The 21769-nt window shown below is 44.6% G+C and overlaps 1 protein-coding gene across 3 annotated transcripts in view; it reads left to right on the plus strand.

Annotated features, from left to right (window-relative positions):
* Positions 1-8311: 8311 nt before the first annotated feature.
* LOC102947596 (monocarboxylate transporter 2) overlaps positions 8312-21769 on the plus strand; it is a 47014-nt gene continuing 33556 nt past the window's right edge. For 2 of the 3 annotated variants that reach the window (XR_006292212.1, XM_037905150.2), the window contains exons 1-2: positions 8312-8474; positions 11267-11526. Coding sequence is in view for 1 of the 3 variants with exons in the window: in XM_037905150.2 (XP_037761078.1) it covers positions 11310-11526 (217 nt within the window). In the remaining 2 variants the exon portion in view is untranslated. Of the gene's footprint in view, positions 8475-9759; positions 9844-11266; positions 11527-21769 lie in introns of those variants that run through there. The other variant, XR_006292213.1, reaches the window with a different exon arrangement.

Genomic DNA, 21769 nt, shown 5'->3' on the forward strand with positions numbered 1-21769 from the left:
TGAGCGTTTTCTATGTCCTAAAGGTAAACTCAATAAAGCATCTCTGCTTTCTTCCTCAATTAGTTAGAACAAGTGAGTAGAGCTGGGTGGGAAACAGCAAAAGTTTTCTCAGGAAAGGAAAACTATTTCAAAGATATATATATTTTTTTTTCCTGTTCTGCATTGAGCTGAAACTAAGTCCCTTAGAAATTTTTCAAGGGAAAGACACTCAGAATCGCCAGTGTCCTGACCATCAGTCTACTCAGCGGGGGTGTGGGGGACCGAGGTTTAAGTCCTGGCTCTAAAACAGCCAGAAGAGGGACTTGAACCTGGTACCCCATGTTCCAACTGAGTGCCCCTAGCCACCAGGCTATAAAGTCAGTCTACCTCTTTCCATTTCTCCGATTTCCACTTTGTCGACATTTATTGAGCCAGAGAGAGAACAAGATACTGACTCACAATTCAAGTTAAACTGGTACAACTTTCTCTTATGTCAACAAGATCTTTAGACTCCTTTGCACCTGTCTCTCTTCAACTAATGGCCAGTCCAGGACTTAGGGGCACCCTGTGTGATGACACTATGCAACGCAACCTGTGTTTAGCTGGGCATTGTCTTCACTGCTAAAAATGGCATGACTTTAGCCTTAGAATAGCTTGCACAGGTCAGTTACCCTGAGGTAAAAACAGTGATGACTAGGCCCTTAGTTTTACAGCAGGGTAAACTAGGCAAGGTCAGCACTCTAATCCTGCCCTAGTTTACCTTGCAATAAAACTAAAATGCCTGATCTCACCTCATTTACCTATGGTAACACTGAAATGCCTTGTCTTCACTGTGGTTTTTAACTCAGAATAGCTCACATGTGTTCGCTACCCTGAGGTAAAAACGTACTTTTTCTTGGTAGTGAAGAAAAGGCCATAGTGGGGGAGCAGAAAACCATGGAATGGGAATGAACAGGATATCCTAGATTTGTAGAATTTAAGACAGAAGGGACCATCAGCATCATCTAGTCTGACCTTCTGCACAATGCAGGTCACAGGTACTCACACACCCACTCCTGTAATAGACCCCTAACCTCTAGCTGAGTTACTGAAGTCCTCAAATCACGATTTAAAGACTTCATGTAACAGTGAATGTCTATGTCCAGTGGCCTCAATAAACAAGCCCCTTTATATTTGTTGCAAACAACTGTCCTATTTCTTCTCTGTCCAGAGGGACACTGCAACACCCACTGACTTATCTGTTATTTATACATCCTTCTGCACAAGCCATGCATTTGGCCATGTATGTACATAATTTTAAATACTGCCAGCTTTTACTCCCAGTCATGATAGAATTAAATACAGGGGCTGAGATTTTCTAAGCTGTGGAGGGGATTTAGCCTGACATCCTCTTTTAAAATGAATAGCTAAGTCCCCTGCACTGCTTTGAAAACCTCAACCATGTTATTTCCCTCCTCTTAGGTACTATTGTCCAGATCTAACAGAATAGGGTCCACTCCAGGGTTAAAAGGTAAGAAACGATATTTGCAATGTAGTAGCCAGGGAATAATTCCTAAGTGAAAACATTCTGGTGATATGATTCCTTTAAATCTAATCTGTTCTATCTCTGTAACTTTCTCTCTGGGTTATTAGAGAGACAAGATGGATGAACTAATATCTTTTATTAGTTAGTGAAAATATTACCTCAACTACCCTGTCTCTCTAATATCCAGGGATCAACATGGCTACAACAGCTCTATTCAGGTTATTCTCATTGAAACACTTGCTAAAACAAAAATCTCACGGCTAGATCTAGTTTCTGGTTTACAGGAAGCCATCCTTTCCAGCAGTGATGGTGTATGTATCTAGACCTGGGCCTAGAGCTATTTAAGCATTTCCCGGGATAACAAATGAATTATTTCTTGTATGAATTCCTCTGGCAGTTTGGCCTCTTCTCTGCTATTAATACTGGAGCTTAGCAAACACCACGTTTCTGTTTTGACCGCTCCTTGACCCCTTGTACAACATTATTAAATGGAAAGGGACGTGAGCTGGAGAAGATTGCCATGTCCCTAGCTACTTGCTGTACTGTTATCAGTTCATACCAATACACTAGAACTCTCTTCCAGGGCCAGTTGCTGCCCCTGCCAATCCTGCATGTGAGGATGGAAATGTAGCGGGATCAGTGCAATTGAGCTCTGCAGGCTGCCTAGGCAGCGGGGTGCCTGTGGGCATGTCTGCATTGAAATTAGACACCCGTGGCTGGCCTGTGCCAACTCCCTTGGGCTCGCGGGCTCTGGTTGCAGCACTGTTTAATTACAATGTAAACATCCAGGCTCGGACTGGGACTTGGGCTCTAGGACCCTGCGAGCTGGGAGGGTCCCAGACCTCAGGCTGCAGGCCGAGCCCAAAGGTCTGCACCACAATTAAACAGTCCCTTGCCCTGAGACCAGGTCAGTGGGAACAGGCCAGCTGCAGGTGTCTAATTGCAGAGTGGACATACCCTGTGTGACTCGGCACCCCAATTGCCATGCATCCCTGCTTTGTGGCAGCTAGTCCCTGCCGTACACCTGCAGAAGGAACAAGGGATTTCGGGGAGGGAGGGAAGGCCACGTTTTCTACCAAAATACCCATTGGGTTGCTAGGCAAGTGTGCTGTCTAGGTTGGTTGCCCCTCTCTGGTCATCTATACACCCTTAATTCCCATGCAACTTCATGTTTCTTAAGTCAGTCTGCTGGTAGCTATTCCTCACTAGCTGGCTCCTCCTTGCTGGTAGTGATGCAGCTTTGCTCCTCTCCACACCATGGAATGGACAGAAGGATCTGACCCTAAAGCATTTCCTAATAATGGGCCTATCCACAAACCTACCCCAATGTTATGTCTCAGTCTTTCTCAGACATTATCCTCTAAGTGAGAGAGTTTTCAATAAAATAGCCAACTGTATATGTCACAATTTCAAAGAGCACAATCATTGGATTCCCAAAGGCCTGCATCATAAATGCCCAAGAGTGGGTTTTGGATTGCTTCTGGCACACTTATCTCCACGCTCTTCCACCTCTGCAGCTCCCCACAGCCCTCTGTCTGAACTGGGACCTAACCATCCCAAGAATTAATTTAGTTAGTGGATGGCAAATGCAGAGTTCAGAGGATGCAATGTCCCCTATTGCCACATAGTTTGCTTTATTGGATAGGTTTCTTTTTCTTGCCTATGTCAGTGACTGTGGATGCCATCCCAAATTTGGGATCATTATCTGTTCCTCGTAGCTCTTGTGAATATCCAGCATCCTGGGTTATACCTATAGTCTCTATTTACACTGTTTAATTACTTCTCTGCTAAAGAGAAACTCAGGGGGTGAGGAGAGTGAGCCAGCTGCCCAGGGCCCAAACATATCTCCAGTGATAGTGTATCTGACATCTGGGAGGACTTCAGGCCACCTGCATCTCACTCACAGAATGTACAAATGCTAAGCAGGTTGATGGAACCTGGGGTCTCAGCCCAATTTCATTTGAAAATGTGAGTCTTCGGGGGAACTGAGCCTGAATTTTGGACGGAGATAGCTTTGTTAGTTTGCTTTCAGATTTCCCTGTGAAATGTCCACCCAGTTCTAGTTAATAGGGAATCTGAGCAATTATACAGACTAAAGAACTTCACCCTGTGAGATGTAGTATCTAACTGGTGGGATACCTCCCGAAACTGAAATTCAGCGCATGAGGCGAACACCCAAAATGAGTGGTTGACCCTGATATCTGATAAAGCTGATGACAGTCGAAGTTTTTGCCCCACCAAGAATCTCAGCTTGACCTAGATGGGTGAGGCAGATGTGGTACAAACGCCACTCCTATTCGGAGCATGACTCTAGCCAGTGGCAGCCCATTCATTTGCAGTCCTCTTTATTGCTGGCTTCTCAGTAGATCACAGCACTGGGAACTGAATAAGTAAGTTTTCATTTAATTAAAACTCCTAACTTGCAATTATTAGTGCTAATAAATCCCTAAGGGCTGGAGGGCCTGTGGGCTAAACGCTCTTGGAAGGCATTTTGTGTTAACTTTGTTTAGTCATGCTCAGTGATGAGGAAATCCAAAGTCCTGGTCAAAAGAGGACTGCTCTTGAGTTCTGCTATGGCTATTGAGAGAAACTATTGATATGTCTTCAAGCTTGAATGTAATGATTTGTATCTGTTTTAGATCTAGTGCAAACGATTTTATGGAATTAAAAAACATTGTCTAATGATAATCCACAGTAATACATACTGATCCCTTCAGCAAATTAAGAAAATTGTAAGAACTCTAAACACACATGACCATTTTCAAATGTACTAGGTAATCTCTTTCCCAAAACGAGGTCACACTGAGGAAATTAATGGAATTGTTGTACATGAAAAAGGATCTGGATTCCACTGATGTTACAGTTTATGGGGAATTTCACCCTATTTGCCAGGTTGAACTACCAAATGTTTCCCTTGAACTGAAGTTGTTATCTCAGATGTAAGTGATTACTCAGCATAGTGTAATCTATTGTGCCATCTTGTGTATTAGCCCTATATAGTAAAACCAATTAAAAAAAACTGGTTTGTTACGTAAGGATAACGAATTGTTTCTATGGAGATCAGTGAGTAAAGAACTTGGACTGGTTCAGGGATTTAAGATTTATTTATGGTAATTTTCGAATTGTAAGATAACCTTCAACCCTCGTGAGAATTCAATGGCACATGAAAGATCTGCCTTAAATACTGGTCTAAGGAAACATTGACTCTATTGAATCATATTAGTTCTTGCACTCTTGTATGGTTGGGTTTTCCCTTTGGACTCTAATGACCATGCTTCCTGTGAAATGCATGGACAGCATTCCTCCCTATGACTTTACTAATGTAACTAAAAGAAAATAAAAGCTTTCTTCGATTAGTGGCATTATAAAGATACACATACTCAGGCCCAAAGAAGTCTCTTTTTAAAGGGAATTTTTTACCGTTTTAAACAGCTGTAAATCTGCTTGTATGCAACAAAACAATGCACATTAAGTGGATTAATAATAAGATGTTTAGGGCTACATTTTCAAAAGTAGTGGTTTTGGGTACTCAGCTTGAGATACCTAAAGAGCCCTGATTTCTAGAGGGTGGGTTCTTAGCCTTTTTTGACAATCAGGCCCCATTTAAATAAGATACTTTTTTAAAATCGCAATCACCTGGCTCTCTTGAAAAGGCAGGTTATAACTGTGATGGATTTGGAGCTGCCCTGTGATAAATTATCAATGTGGTATGTTGGCCTGGTTGTCGGGATGTTTACTATATGAATACATTAGATTACCTCAATATAAGGCTGGCAGGAATGAAAAGATAGTCACCCTTCAGCAAACACAAAAGCTGTTAAGGGACAATGCCTGAACCAGTGGCTCTGAGGACTCTGGCTTGATTTCCTGCTGAGCCTACAGGGCTCAAATGAGAGGTGTTAGTCATTCGGGGGAACCAGATTAAGATTCCAGTGGGGGTGCCTAAAGAAGTTAGGCCTATCTGGGTTACCATCAGGATGTGGTACATGCACAATCTAGATGTCAGAAATTACTTACATGAGCTTCTTTCATGCTGGAAAATATTCTCCCTAATACTAAATGTTCCATAAATACAGTGTACCTATTGCTTTATAAAAACAATGAGGAATCTGGTGGCACCTTAAAGTCTAACAGATTTATTTGGGCATAAGCTTTCACGGGTAAAAAAAAAAACACTTCTTCAGATGCAGGGAATCAAAATATTGCTTTATGGCTATGTATGGCAACCAGGCTGTGTGGTTCTTCTGACTCTTAGAAAGGAGACCTGCCTTGTACCATCTAACAGACCACAATGTTGTGATATGCTAGCATGTCATTGCGCAGCATGATGATACTGCATAATAACATCATCACATTATGTCAAAAAAGTAATCACAACAGGATGCTATTCCACAAGCCCTGAAGGTGATTTTGGGTTCTGTTTACCCTGATAAACGTTGTATGGTCCCAGAATTCCTGAGAATAGAGATTGGCTTGAGTCACCAAATTCAGATTGATAACTGTATCTGCATGTCTCCAAATCCAGATTAAAATGTCTCTGGTTTGGAGATGGGTTTTGGTTTAGTGTGTTGCAAAACTCAGATCTGGATGTGAACTGCCACAAAGTTTGGAGTGGTTCAGAAATAGCTGCCTTATCCCAAAGGTGGTCGATGGGGGCCTTAAGGGCTTTTTATTGATCTCAAAGGGCTTTGAATCAGGCCCTTATATAAACCAGAACTGAGGAGGCAAAGTTGGATTAAATACAGGTGTGAGAAGGCAACCGTAATTTACTGGCAACTTGTGCTGCTGAAGAATTAAATTGTTACCAATAGGTTTCATAAAGAGAATTTTGATATGTAGGGATATAAATATAATTATGTATTGCACAGCAAACGGCTATGCATAAACATGGTGAGATATAACACAATGTAAATGATATGCTGTTATATTACACATACATGCATTTGTAATATGAGATTTTTAGATTAAAAGCAATACATGTGCAGTTTTATGAGAAGGAAATTAGTGTTAAAAGAGATGTTACCTGCTTAACAGAAACATTGATTTTCTACTCAAACAAGTGAAGGGATACTATTTAACAAAATCTACAAAACCATTTCTATGTTCACCTTATCAGATCTATTTTAACCAAACTGTTAAACGTTAAGATACATTGTTTTCACTTAATGTTAGGCAATTCTCCCTTATGTGGTATTTCTTTCTATTCTAAAACACTTTTTTGTACATAGAATATAATATCTGGGATTTTGTGATAAATATTTTAAACTTTCTATAAATTCTCTTATCGTCTGAGGTTTTCAGTTTAATCTCAGATTTCGTAATCATTCAGAAATAACATTTATTTATATGTTTTAAAGATACCTGGTTATGCAGAGCAGCGGGCATAAAAGAATATTAAACAACACAAGATCCAAATGCTCTTTGGTTCATGATTGTTTTGCATTTTACAATGTTTATTTGGGCAATTTAGGATGTGAGAGGTGAGTGGAGAGGTGGCATGCCTGTCATAGAAACTAGGTGGAGCAGGGCTGCTGGAACAATTTTTATAGTAGGGATGCTGAGAGCCATTGAACCAAACGGCAAACCCTGTAGATAATGGAAACCACTTTGAACCAGGGGGTGTGGGAAAAATGGAACTGAACCTTAAGAGAACATGGTCGATCAGGTTTTGGCCCACTGTTTAGGCAGTTAGGTTTGCTTTTATACATAAAAGAACTTAAATAGCTCTATGGAATGTATTAAAAATAAGTGGAAAATAGATTATATTCAAGACCTATTATTTTGTGCTTCAAATCTTTTCTTTGGCAACATTTTCAAAACTTTTGTACGCTTTTTTTTTGGGGGGGGGGGGGGAAGTTGTGTGGCCCTCCCTTGTACTATAAACGCCATTGCCTTTTTAAAAAAATGGAATAAACAGCTTTTCAGTGGGAAGTGGCCTTCCCGTTTCTGCAGTCGGCACACTGCAGCCTTGAAGGGCTCCGGCGCGTGAGGGCTAGAAAGCAAAACCGCCCCGAGGCGCGGTGAGCGCCGCTCACCCCTGTGAACGAAACCAAGCAGGGGAACCCAGCGAAAGGAAACCGGGAACCCAGTCGCAAAAAGCCGCTGCCCTTCCCCGCCCCTTTGGCGATTCTAATAGTGGGTGGGGGGTACTTGGTAACCCGGGTCAGGAGATTGCGGGTGACTGGTTCGGGGCAGTGCCCCTTGCAGCGAGGGTTCCCGCTTTTCAGACCAGATCCGTTGTTTTTACAGCGCACCAGGACCCCCCCCCCCCCCCCAGCATCTTCCTGGTTCGCCCCGCAGGGAGCTTGGGCGTCCGGCTAGTGACTGGCAGTTTCCCACGAAAGGGAGAAGCGTGGTGCCCGCTCTGCAAAGACCTCTGAAGGCGCGGGGTGCTCTCTTGAGCTCCCCAAGCCCGCCTGCGAAGGGGCGCCGGGTCTTTGCCTTCCGCGCCCGTCCCGCCCCGGAGCGCGCCAGGGGCCGGGGTCACTTTTAGCGCGTGCAATAAAACTGAGGCAACAGCGGGCACATTTGCACCGCCCCGCCAAAGCCAGCTACGCTCCCCCCGCCCCTCCCCCGGCCCTGCACCCCTGCGTGGCTGCAGGAGGCGTGGGGGGAGGGGGGGGGTTGCTCTCCGGCTGGGGGTGCGATTTTCAGCCCCATGCAGAGGCAGGGCGGGCCTGTGTGTGTGTATGGGGGGGTGATCAGACGCTGCTCCTGCCGCCTGGGGTGGGACTGGGAGGGACTTGTCCCAGGGCAAGGGAGTGACTAGGGATCCCCCTCCTGCCTGGGCTCCCCCCCCCCCGGGTCTGGGCCGGGCAGGCTGGAGGAGAGACCTTGCTCCCCGGCCCCGCCCCCGCGGGAGGTTTCTTGTACCTCCGTCCCCCCCCGGCGCCGGTTGCGTTGAGATTTTCCGCCGGCTCCAGCGCTTTCCCGCCGCCGCTGCCCGCGCAGTGCCAGGCTCAGCGCGCAGGTGAGTGGCCGGCCCGGCGCGGGGGCCCGGGAAGCGGCTGCCTCGGGGACGGGACTTGCCGGGTGTTTCCAGCGGGGAACTTGCTAGGGAGCTGAGCTGGTAGCGGGGGTGCCCGTGCATGCGCCTGCCTGTGGCCTGCCTGTGCAGTCTGTGTGCCACATGGCACATGCGTGTGTGTGCGCGTGTGCGCTCTGCACCGCCTGTGTGCCCTATGCACGTGCCAGTGTGCGCACCCTGTGCGTGGCCTGTGTGCCACATGCATGTGCCAGTGTGCGCACCCTGTGTGCGGCCCCTGTGCGTGGCCTGTGTGCCACATGCATGTGCCTGCTTGTGCAGCCTGTGCGCGGCCTGGGTGCCACATGCATGTGCCTGCTTGTGCAGCCTGTGCGCGGCCTGTGTGCCACATGCATGTGCCTGCTTGTGCATGCTAGGTGCAGTAACCGGCTTGTTTCTTGTGTACCCTGTGTGTGCCACGTTCATGTGAGCTTCATGTATTATCACTGTGCCATATGGATGTACCTGTGGGGGGTACACTCTATGTGCAGTGCCATGTGTGTGAGTCCAGGGTGTTTGCCCCATATCTGTGTAGCCTGTGCACTGTGTGTGTTCCATACGCCCCTGTGCTTCGTGTATTATTGCTGTGCCATATGCATATGAGTCCTGTGTGTGCCCTCAGCCGATGTATCTGATGTAATCTGTGTGCTATGTGCCCGTGTATGTCACAGATCATCTGTATACTCTATGTGCATGTTTCTTGTATTGTTTCTGTGTATCCATGTGCATTCACAATGCCTGCCTGTGTGCTGGGTGTGTAGTGATGCCCATGTACGTGTTCTGTGTGTATTCCATAGGCATGTGCTGTGTGTTCTATGTGCGTGTTCATTCTTTGGATGCAGAGGTATTCTTTGCATATGCATATCCTATTGTGTTCTTCAGGCATGTGCATTACACATAATAAGGTCCTTGAGTAAGAACCCTTTGATCTGATTTGCCCCTGGTGTGTTCTGTGTGTGTGCACGTGTCCTACGTGTAGTCTGTGTGCATGATCATGCATGTGTGTGTTGAGTGTGCATGTTCCCACAGATGGTTCCGTAGCAGTCACGCTGTCTTTGTGCTCCTGGTGGCATTTGCAAGCTGTCCCTTTCTGCCTTTTCCTGCTTATGTGTGTGGTGGTGGTGGTGATGATGGGGGGGGGGGGGGGGGGGGGCGGGAGGGTTCAGGTTTTCCCTGAATACACACAGCAGTAGGAAGGAGATACAGTGATACAATTCTGTTCTTTCCAAAAGAGTGGAACATTAAACGCAGAAGGAATTTTTCCTGGATTTGCATCCCAGAGTGAGCCAATTGAAGCCACTGGAGTTGCAAAGGGGTGTGGAAATGGTCAAAATTTGGGCTGTTATTCTTAAGTAAAGCTAAGATTTTGTCATGGATATTTTTAGTAAAAGTCACGGACAGGTCACAGGCAATAAACAAAAATGAACGAAGCCTGTGACCTGTCCCTGGCTTACTAAAAATAACCGACAAAATGGGGAGGGAGGAGGGTCCAGCACTCACCGCTGCTGGGGCTCCAGGGGCTACCCACAGTATTTCTTCCCTTTCCCCCCCCCCCCACCCCCCAGCTGCCTGTGGCAGTTCGGAGCTGCGGGCCCACAGTTGGGAGCTCCGGGGTCCACCTGTGGCGACTGGGCAGCTGTAGCCCCGCCATCCCGGGGCTGAAGTGGAAAATGTCACAGAGGTCTCTGAGTAACAGCCGTGTCAGTCTGTATTCGCAAAAAGAAAAGGAGTACTTGTGGCACCTTAGAGACTAATCAATTTATTTGAGCATAAGCTTTCGTGAGCTACAGCTCACTTCATCGGATGCATACTGTGGAAAGTTTAGAAGATCTTATTATATACACACAAAGCATGAAAAAATACCTCCTCCCACCCCACTCTCCTGCTGGTAATAGCTTATCTAAAGTGATCACTCTCCTTACAATGTGTATGATAATCAAGTTGGGCCATTTCCAGCACAAATCCAGGTTTTCACCCCCCCCCCCCCCACACACACACAAACTCACTCTCCTGAGTTTAGTAATAGCTATTACCAGCAGGAGAGTGAGTTTGTGTGTGGGGGGGTGTGTGTGAAAACCTGGATTTGTGCTGGAAATGGCCCAACTTGATTATCATACACATTGTAAGGAGAGTGATCACTTTAGATAAGCTATTACCAGCAGGAGAGTGGGGTGGGAGGAGGTATTTTTTCATGCTTTGTGTGTATATAATAAGATCTTCTAAACTTTCCACAGTATGCATCCGATGAAGTGAGCTGTAGCTCACGAAAGCTTATGCTCAAATAAATTGGTTAGTCTCTAAGGTGCCACAAGTACTCCTTTTCTTTTTACAGAGGTCTCTGGAAGTCATAGATTCCATGACTTCTGTGACCTCCGTGACAAAATCTTGGCCTTAGTCTTAAGTAATAGCCACCTCCAAAAGAATAATTATGGAGATGCCTGGTATCTCATCGGTCCTAGATAAAAGCGATTGGGGCAGGTAGAGTCACTAGGGGAGGGGGTGTTAATAGATTTAGAATTAGCTGCTATCCATTGCCCTGAATAACCTACAGTGTGATTTATCTAGGAATTGTGTTTTTCTAAAGCAGTGTTTGAAATTTCTGTTGACTCTGCTCTCGTAGTTGCAAATTTTCCAAACCCTGACCACCGCGATAAAGTGAGTGAGCGAGAGAGAGAGAGAACTGGCTGTGGAGAACTTGCCCAAGGACTAACTTTGTGTGTGTACACTTTGTTTTTCAGGGCTTCCAGAGGAGTGCTTTCTGGGCTTTAATTTAGCCTGGCCATGTCGCCTCCAGCTAACACAGGCCTAGCCTACACCGCTCCTGATGGGGGATGGGGCTGGGCAGTAGTATTTGGAGCGTTCATTTCCATTGGATTTTCATATGCTTTTCCTAAAGCCATAGCAATCTTCTTCAAAGAAATCCAGGATTTCTTTGGCACATCCTACAGTGAGATTGCATGGGTGTCTTCAATTATGTTGGCCACTACCTATGGTGGAGGTGAGTACATCAGAAATACCCAGTTGTTTTTGTTTTCTTCTAATAAGGGAGTACAGGTACCTACAGATTAAAGAAACTGTAGATTCTGATTGCACTCTGTTCATGTGTGTGTTGGAGTATCATGCATCTTTTAGAACGCTGTACTTGGATAATGAAATCAAAAATCTTGTGTTGCGGAGATCATGTTTAAGATGCTGCTTTGAATAAAAAATTCAAAATGTGACTTGGGAGCCTAAATGCCAGTATCAAAAGTGATTTAGGGACAGATTTTCAAAGGTATTTAGGTGCCTAAAGATGCAGATAGGTGCTTAATGGGTTTTATAAGCACTTACATTAGGCACCTAACTCTGATTTCAGTGGAAGTCAGGCACCTAATCTACTTAGGCAGCTTTGAAAATCTTGCTAGGTGCCTTTCTGCATCTTTAGGTACCTACGTAACCTTTGAAATTCTGGCCATTGGGCACTTTGGAGCCTAAATCCCATTCACTTTCAAATGGGCTCTGAAGTGACTCAGTCCCTTTTGAAAATAAGACTTTGCCTCCGAAGTCAGGTAGGTGCTTTTGAAAATTTTACCCTTTTATAAAGCATTGTGGTATTTATTTTATGTCTTGTTCTAAGACTTTTAAATGTTGCAGTATGTTTAAGAGCTAAGCTATGGTGATTATAGATCTGCTTGGTAGCGATTGTCTTTGTAGAATTTGCTGTTGAGCAACCTTAACTCTGACCCAGCCAAGTGTTTGTTTGGGGGAAATTCCCTGTTTTGTTAAATAGGTCGATATCAGTATTGATAGGTAAGTCACACATGGCCAGTTATCAACATTAATGTGCATTATCCTTCCATTGTCCCCCATGGCCACCATTCAGAGCTGTCATCCTCAACATCCTATTGCCTGTGTGAACAGGTGCAATATATGGGGACTCAGGGCGGCCGTGGAAGGAGAGAGCATGGATGTAGCACAGTTGTGTGTGTGTGGGAGAACATAGGTGGAGTGGGGTAGTGAGAGGGGAGTGCGGCTGTTGGAGGACTTGGGCTGCATGGTCAGGGATGGGGAGAAGTGAGGCTGTAATGCCAGAAGGGCAGAAGGACTGAAAGAAATGGGCAAAAACCAAGTATGTCAATGCTGGAAAATATCAGACTGAGTCGAGGGACATGGGATGTGGGACTCAAACCTAAAAAATATTAGCCCCAGGCACCAAGTTCCTGCCATGCCCAGCGGCCTCGGGTGTTTGCAGGTGACTGGCCTGAGTGATCGTACTGAGGGCGCAGGATGTGTGGGGTTTTGCAGCGTTGCTCAATGCACCCTTGAAACTGCACTCTTCTGTTCTACGGCAGTGCAGTCTGGTAAGTTTTCTGCTCAGTCTGATGGAACGTGCAGGGTTTTCCTGGCACGTGTGATGTTTTGGGTATCCTCCTTTATCATTACACGGTTGTTCACCTTTGCCCCAATTTGCGGCGTACATGATACCGAGTTGGTTTTCTGCTTGCTACACACTATGAGAACAACCTGTTTGACCTCATGTTTTGTCTGGCTTCACATACCCAGAGCAAATTTTACATCACTTCTGGCCCTTTATTGGCAGGAACTTGGACTTTGACCCTCTCTGCCTATGATAAAGCACCTGTTGAGTTCCATCCATAGGAGCCAATGAAAGCCTGCCCCACTTTATTTCCCAAGTGTGAAGGAGACACAGGATGCCTGCTTTAACAGCGTGCCGGAAATGTTTTTCCTTGTTTTGGCCTCGACGGGTAACTTCTCCCAATCAAGAGGGCAGCTGTGAAACAATTTGGCCTGTACAGCAAGGGCATTAATGTCTTTGGGAGTAGCATTGTCAAATGTCTAAGGCCTTGATATAATGCCCATGGAAGTCAATAGGAGTAGCTGGCTATGGTGTTTGGGCAAAGCCAAACATTGGGCAGAGCAATAAATGAAGCAGTCCCCTGAATTGTAGCTTATTGTTTGTTGGGACCAGTTGTAAGTTCTATAATATAATAGCAATAGCTAGTCACCCTCATCAGCTCACTGAACAGAGCATATTAGGTAGTTGTTACTTTTTGCTACTTCCATCATAACAGGCTATGAACAACCTGGGCAGTCTTTGATTAAACTAACGTAACGGCATGTCAATACTGAATCCTGAATAGATATTACAGGTGGTTACTCCCATTTTTTATGGCAATAAACTGTCCCTTTGCATTCTTTAAAAATAAAATGACTACAGTTTTCCTCCCTCGTGGACTAATGCACTCTGGGAAGTTTAAAGGCATACACATGCTGAATGCTCTAGGGCTTGTATTTGTTGACCTAGTGCTTGATTCAAAAGCCCATTGAAATCAATGGGAGTCTTTCAGTGGACTCCAGTGGGTCAGTCCCATAGAGCCCAGCCTTGCAAGGACCTGGGCACATCCTTCCATGGGCCTGTAGGGCTCTCCTCACCTCAGAGGAGTGCTCAGAAACATGCAGGCCCATTAGCGCCAACCCACAGGAAGGATGTATAATTTTTGAAAGGTCAGTGGTCGGGGTGATGTTCACGCAGTAGTAATTTGGCAACTGAAGCTCTGTCCCACCAACCCCAGGCATAGCTACCCTGCCCAACCCCCTTCTCCCTCACCACAGTAGTCTCCCCATACATGAAATGCATGACTTGGCAGGGGCTGGGGAGTGCTGTGAGAGGTTCCTTTGCTCCCCTTGAAGCTCATTATTTGCTGTGCATTTAATCCTTTTGCATTGATATTGATAAATAAACATAGAAGTGCAGGACTGGAAGAGACGTCGCTAGGTTATCTGGTCCAGTCCCCTGCACTGAGGCAGGACAAGGTATTATCCAGACCATCCCTGACAGGTGTTTGTCTAACCTGTTTTTAAAAAATCTTCGTTGATGGAGATTCCACAACCTCCCTAGGTTATTTGTTCCAGTGCTTGACCACCCTGACAGTTTGGAAGTTTTTTCTAATGTGTAACCTAAATCATCCTTGCTGCAATTTAAGCCCATTACGTCTTGTCCCATTGTCAGTGGATAAGGAGTGCAATTTCTCACCCTTTTCTTTATAACAGCCTTTTACTTACTTGAAGACTGTTATCATGTCCCCACTCAGTCATCTCTTCTCCAGACTAAACAAACCCAATGTTTTCATTCATTCTTTCCTCAAGTTTTCTAGACCTTTATTCATTTTTGTGGTTCTCCTCTGGACTTTGTCCAGTTTGTCCACATCTTTCCCAAAGTGTGGTGCCCAGAACTGGACACAGTACTCCAGATATCAGCATGGAGTAGAGTGGAAGAATTACTTCTCGTGTCTTGCTTACAACACTCCTGCGAACACATCCCAGAATGATGTTTGCTTATTTTTGCAATGATATTACATTGTTGACTCATATTTAGTTTGTAACCCTCTATAACCCCCAGATCCTTTTCTGCAGTACTCCTTCCTAGGCAGTCATTTCCAATTTTGTATTTGTGCAATTGATTATTCCTTCTTAAATGTAGTACTTTGCATTTGTTCTTATTGAATTTCATCCTATGTAGTTTAGACCATTTCTCCACTTTGTCAAGATCATTATGAATTCTAATCCTGTCTCCAAAGCATTTGCAACCCTTCCCAGCTTGGTATCTTATGCAAACTTCATAAGTGTACTCTCTATGCCATTATACAAATCATTTATGAAGATGTTGAATAAAACCGCACCCCGGACAAATCTCTGTGGGACCCCACTTGATATGCCCTTTCAGCTTGACTGTGAACCATTGACACTGACCATCAGACATTGTAATCATAATCAGGCATCTTAGATGCTAAAAACAAGCTCTCTAACTCAGTGGTTCTTAACCTATTTACCATTGTGGCCCACAATGTGTTATGTGAGGTGAGGGCCGAGGAGTGAGACCGTGAGAGCGAATGTAGAGCTGTATGACAACATAGTAACTGAAAAATGTTTCACAACCATTTTATTAGATTTAACTCATGTTTTAAAATCACAGAAATTAAAGTTGGCTACTCAAGCCTTCTACATTCTTCTTGGTTTCTTGTTGTACTTTTGCACAACTCTGTTAACAAACTTCTCGAATGCAATGCGTTCATCTTTGGTGGCTTCTCATGTGTCCAGTATTTCCAGTCCTTCAATTGATCTGCTCCTTAGTTCATTCACATGATCAGGCAGAAGGCGACTTCTTTCAGAACACAAAATTCTATTCAATGACGAAAAAGAGTGCTGAACTGTAGCTGTTGTGACTGAGAGTAGCAAGAGATGAGTTCCCATTTCTTTCATCCCAGGAAACATAGCACAAAGATCAGGTCGAGCCACTAGAGATGGTAGTAAAGAAGTTGAAGTCAAATCTTCGTTCATTCATGGTATGACATTCCACTCTGTGATCAGATTCTCTATGTTGTCCTGATCACTTGGCAGCCCCATTGCTGGTAGTGCCTCACTTCACGCAACTCATAGGTGCTGGGGATGCTGCTGCATCCCCCTGTCTTGAAGTGATTCCATTGTATACAGGGTTTACAGTTTGGTTCAGTGGCTCTCAGCACCCTCATTCTCAGCACCCCTGACTCAACTGTTGGTATTTTATATTTTATAAGATCGGTATCTGTAAAAGCTACATGGAGGTTGAGTAGAATCCAGAAGTTGCTGTTGTAGATTTGTAAGAATCAAGTCTGTATACTTTTTCAGCAGGCTTAACAAACACTTCTTGTCCTGAAAAAACAACGAGGCATCCTTGTGGCACCTTAGAGACTAACAAATTTATTTGGGCATAAGTTTTTGTGGGCTAGAACCTACTTCATCAGATGCATGGAGTAGAAAATACAGTAGCAGGTATATATATACATAGTACATGAAAAGTTGGAAATTGCCTTACCAAGTTGGGGGTCGGTCTAACGAGACAATTCAATTAACAGTAGAATACCAAGGGAGGAAAAATCACTTTTGTAGTGGTAATGAGGGTGGCCCATTTCCTGTTAACTGAATTGTCTTGTTAGACTGACCCCCCACTTGGTAAGGCAACCCCCAACTTTTCATGTACTATGTATATATATACCTTTTACTGTATTTTCCACTCCATGCATCTGATGAAGTGGGTTCTAGCCCGTGAAAGCTTATGCCCAAATAAATTTGTTAGTCTCTAAGGTGCCACAAGGACTCCTCGTTGTTTTTGCTGATACAGACTAACATGGCTACCACTCTGAAACTTCTTGTCCTCTTCACTTAAGGATTCAATATAAGGGCCTTCATTAGTCAACTTCAGGACTGACGTCTTTGCTTCTTCCAGTACGTTTTCAATGGATATCTTTCTGATTGATCCAAGTGTAGCTTCTATTGCTGGAGAAAGATCTATGACTGTTGTAGCAGATGCCTGGATGGCATTGTTTAATGACCCAAGTGGTTTCAACGGTAGACTTATAAGAGAGAAAGACGATTGTATTCTCTGAACACAGTAGCCATAGCCCACCAGCCTCACTGCTTAGATCCGTCCCATCTTGGTAGATAAAGCCAGTAATAATGGTTGCATTAATTTTAAGAAAACAGCCAAGGATTGCGCATGGGAAAGCCAGCAAGTTTTCCCAGTTTGGACTAATTTGAACTTCAATCCCAGAGAATCGTCTGTTTTTTCCAAGATGTTCAGTCTTTTTGGACTCTTCTTGAAAAAAGAATATAACAAAGACATTACATTTATGACTCTTTAAATGTCTTTTGAAGATTCTGCAGCTCGTACTAGTGCTAGTTGAGTAGATCACAAAATCATAGGACTGGAAGGGACCTTGAGAGGGCGGAACAGCAGCATCACTGGCTGCACAAGGCAGTGGAGCAGGGGGAGGAGGGACACCCCTGCTCCAGAGGAGTCACCTGGCTGATCATCCAACTGCCCTGCTGTAGCTCGGGTCCCTCTGCCCTCTCCAGACGCTGCTGCTCGCCTGCTGCCTGCCGCCTCCGTCAGCCCATCTGGCTCTTGGCAGGTCAGGTGGGAATCAGGCAAACCCTGTGCACGGCGCCCCAAAGGCCGGCCCGCTTCCAGGGAAGTTTGCAGCTCCATCAGATGCTCAAGCAGCCATCTGTTTGGGGTTCAGTTTACAAGCATTTAACTCTTCTAAGATGTGGAGTGTCACAGATGCAGCCAATGTGTCTTCTATAACCTGCACATCTAGAAATGCATCTACTGGTCTACCAATGATATCAAGATAATGTATACAATGACTTAATACTTGATGTCTATTTGCATCGGTGCATTCATCAGCCATGTATGCAAATTTTTTGAATGTGGTGAGAGTTCTTCATTTTCTCAGCTGCTGAGTTTTTCACTGTTGCATGGCATGCTTCTAACCAGTCAGTTGCGTTTCTTGCAGAAAGATAGTGAGCATTTGCTGGTCTTGTTCGGAAACAGTGTCCAACTTCAGGGTTAATAAGTGACAATGCACTTAATGTTGGCCTCCAGTTTGTACTGCGTGGTATCTCTTGCCTAAAAAGAACGTGTGATGCGACAGCCATGTTTGTTCACATAAACTGTCTTGTGTCTCCAGCATTCTTAACAGCCTCATTGAGCACTTCTAAAATTGGCTTTGACAGTGACTGGCTTATAAGCCTTGGTGCATCTCGATGTAGTCCAGATGTCATGTTGGTATATTCTTGGTTCTTGGAATGTTCTTCATTTTGGTTGGTTTGACCACTAAGGGGATGAAGGGGGAGTTCAGACGGAGTGTACACCCCCCCCCCCCCGGGGGGGGGAATTCAATGGCAGCCTTTCCATTGGCTTCAGGGGGAAGCTGGCCTCCTGTCCACGAATCTCCTGTCAAGGAGCCCACATCTCAAACCCAGGCCTGCCGAGTGGGAGCCTTATCGTCTGTGCCACTGAGCAGAATGCTGCTAACACTCCGCTATTAGGAGCGGCACAGGTTGACTCAGCCAGGTCAGATGACTAACGGTAGCCGGCTGATTGGGCATCACCGGGTGCAAAGCTTCCTGTTCCTGTCCCATCTCTTGTCTGAGCAACTAGTCTCTAGGCCTGTTACTGCCTAGACCTCTGAGACCAAGTTCCTTGCTTCCCTGCCCAGTTTCTGCTCCTTGTTCTTGCTGTCTTGCCCTGTTCTTTGTTCCTCCCACCACACCTCGTCCCTGACCCTGTCACCACTCCCTGACCCAGTTGCTGATTCCAGCTTTCACCCTTGGTATGACCACAATTCTGACTCCAGCCACTACTCCTGGCTCCAACCACTAGGTCAGACAGCGCAGGTTTCGGGTCCTGACATCACCACACGTTCAGTGGAAGTGCTACTGTGGGGACGTCCACACTATGGAGACGTAGGCTAGATTAGGTGGTTGGGGAATGTCAGGTATGTGGTTAGCTGTGGAACTCACTGCCACAAGATATCAATGAGGGCAAGAGCTTAGCAGAATTAAAAAGGGCATGTATATTTATTTGGGTAATGAAAATATCCAATTAGAATCATAAGTGTTAAACCAGAAACGAGTTCTGGGAGGGATATAAACCCTCGTGCTTCAGGGGTCAATCTAACCTCTAACTACTGGGGATCAGAAGGAAACTTTCCTTCACGGTAGGTTATTGCATAGCTGCTTAATTCAGGATTTCTTGCACCTTCCTCTGACACATGGGATTGGCATCTGTTGCAGAAAAGATGCTGGGTTAGATACAGTACTATTCTGATCCAATCTGGCAATTCCCATGTTCCTACATTGCAATTCATTTTCTTCTGGCTCTTACACTGTTCAAAACAATAGGGCTAAAATACAGTGTATGCTCTTTAAATAGGACCTTGGAATGGAAGGCATAACTGTCCCTTTGAAAGGATCTTAAATGTTACATATGAATTGCTACCACAATTGTAACACAGGGTCAATGAATGCATAGAGATCCATCTTTGGAGCAGCGGTATGATCAAGGCCTTCACCTTTGCCTTGCAGTCCTCTAGAATTATGTACATTTATTTGTCCTCTGCTCCCCTTCTCCATTCCTGCATTGGGTTTATGTTTGCTTCAGTTTTCCTCAAGTTGGTGATGCCAAATTGCTTAGTGACTGCAGACAAGGTAGCAGTGGGAGTTTACAGAACATTAAACACACTTGCCCGGGAGTGTATTTAACACATCTAATGTGATTGACTGGGTATTTAACACTAGAGCAGGCTGACATAAACAGCTTGAGTGATTTAGAAGATGTCATTAAAGGAACAGGGCACCAGTTTGTATGAGTTTTCAGAGTTTTGTTCTGCTAAAGCAGCTATTGCAATTCTCTGCAAGTCAATATAATAAAGCCTGTTTTACTATGCAAGCTAGTTAGTAGTTTGACATCAGGTTTTGTAACTTTGTTTTTTTAATTGAAATAATAAAGTAAGAACATAAGCTTTTTTATATGTGCACTTTACTAGAGCTGGTTTAAAAAATGTAATTTTCACAAAAATGTAACCTACTGTTTGCTGGTCTTATTAAAATTTTGATGAAAATGTCATCAGAATTTCTAATTTCAATATGTTTCAACCAGCAAAACAGAACAAAAATCTTGTAACATTTGCTGTAGTTACTGATGCAAGAGACGGAACCCAGAGCTAGATTCTGAAATGCCTCAGAAAGGTCAACCCAGAACTCTAGACTGCAACTGCCCTGAACTTTGGAGAAGCTTGTGTCTGGATTTAGATTTGTACTCTGTGGTTCAGGGTCTTCTCTAAATAATACCAAATGCTGGCATCAGTGCTTATTATTTTTCTGACCGATAATGGTATCCTGTCCTCAGTGCAGAACTTTAAATAATGCTATTTCCAAAGTAGGAGAAATCCAAGCCATCACAGGTGACTAGATATTGCACTGATGGGCATGAAATACAAACTTGAATGGAATAATAAATTCATAGATTCCAAGCCCAGAAGGGACCATTGTGATCATCTAGTCTGACCACTGTATAACACAGGCCAGAGAACTTCCCCAAAATAATTCCTAGAGCAGATATTTTAGAAAAACAGCCAATCTTGATTTAAAAATTGTCAGTGATGGAGAATCCACCACGACTCTTAGTCTGTTGTTCAATTGTTTAATTACTTTTGTGTCAAAAATTTATGTCTTATTTCCAGTCTGAATTTGTCTGTTTTTAGCTTCTAGCCATTGGGTCATGTTATACTTCATATAATCAAATCTATCTTGCTGTAATTTCTATAATCGAGCCTAGTGCCGTACTAATATACACTGTAGGAAAAGGGAACTCGTCTCCAAATATTCATTTAGCCTAAATGAAGATTCATGAAACTTTAATATCTTCTTATGACCTACTCCTCTCACCTCATTGAGTCGTTGTGGTTGACTCAGACCAAGAAACAGAACTGAAAGGCAATAACACTCCTTTGACAGAATGCCAAGGTTCAAGGGCATTCCTTGCCACAACCTTTCCAGCACAGTGGCCCTGGCTCGTCTGACCCAAAGATCTACCAGTGGCTTCAACCTCCTGACAGGGATTGCTCAGCTGGCTGCCGGTGCAACATCTGATCTTCCCTCGGTATCTTTGCAAACCTTCCCCTCCCCACCCCAAATCTGTATATTTGGGCACCCAACTTGAGACCCTTTTAAAGAGGCCTGGTTTTCAGAGGGCGAGTGCTTAGCACTTTCTGAAAATCAGGCCCTTTCACAGTGTCTCAAGTTGGGACCCCAAATCACCGGTCACTTTTGCAAGCTTCGGTCATATATTCATCCTGCTTGAAACATGGGGTGAATGTGGGGTGTCTGGCTGTGGTGTTGTAAAACAATGCAGTCTAAAATGGATGGGGAGTAACCTTGCCCAGATGCCAGTGTAAATATGTTGTAACTGACTAGTGTGAAACTGAATTAAATTAGATTATCCAGTTGGTGTTAGCATGTCCATACTGTGCCTTTAGGGAAGTGAGAGGACTGACTGGTTTCACACCTCAACAATCAGCCTTTTAGCAATGAAATCAAGGCACAAAACTTACCCAACCTCCCCCTGGAGCGGTGTGGCTCTGTTCGAACCCCCGCGCCAATGCAGCCCTGTATGTATGATAACCCAACGTTCGCTATGTTTTACAGCAGCGAAAGGGCCAAATGCAGTTATTTGGGATCCAACCATGTAGATCAAAAGCTTTATTCAAAGTCAACAGTCTGTGCTGTTTGTTCATCTCAGTTCATTGACGGGTCACTGTCCTCCACTGGCACCTGGCCCTGAGCAACTTTCCTTCATGGAATTCCTCTTAATCCTGCAGGGCTGATAGAGAACAGAAGGAATCCTTGATTACCGGCTT

This window comes from Chelonia mydas, chromosome 7 (genome assembly GCF_015237465.2).
Source record: "Chelonia mydas isolate rCheMyd1 chromosome 7, rCheMyd1.pri.v2, whole genome shotgun sequence".
Taxonomy (NCBI): domain Eukaryota; kingdom Metazoa; phylum Chordata; order Testudines; family Cheloniidae; genus Chelonia; species Chelonia mydas.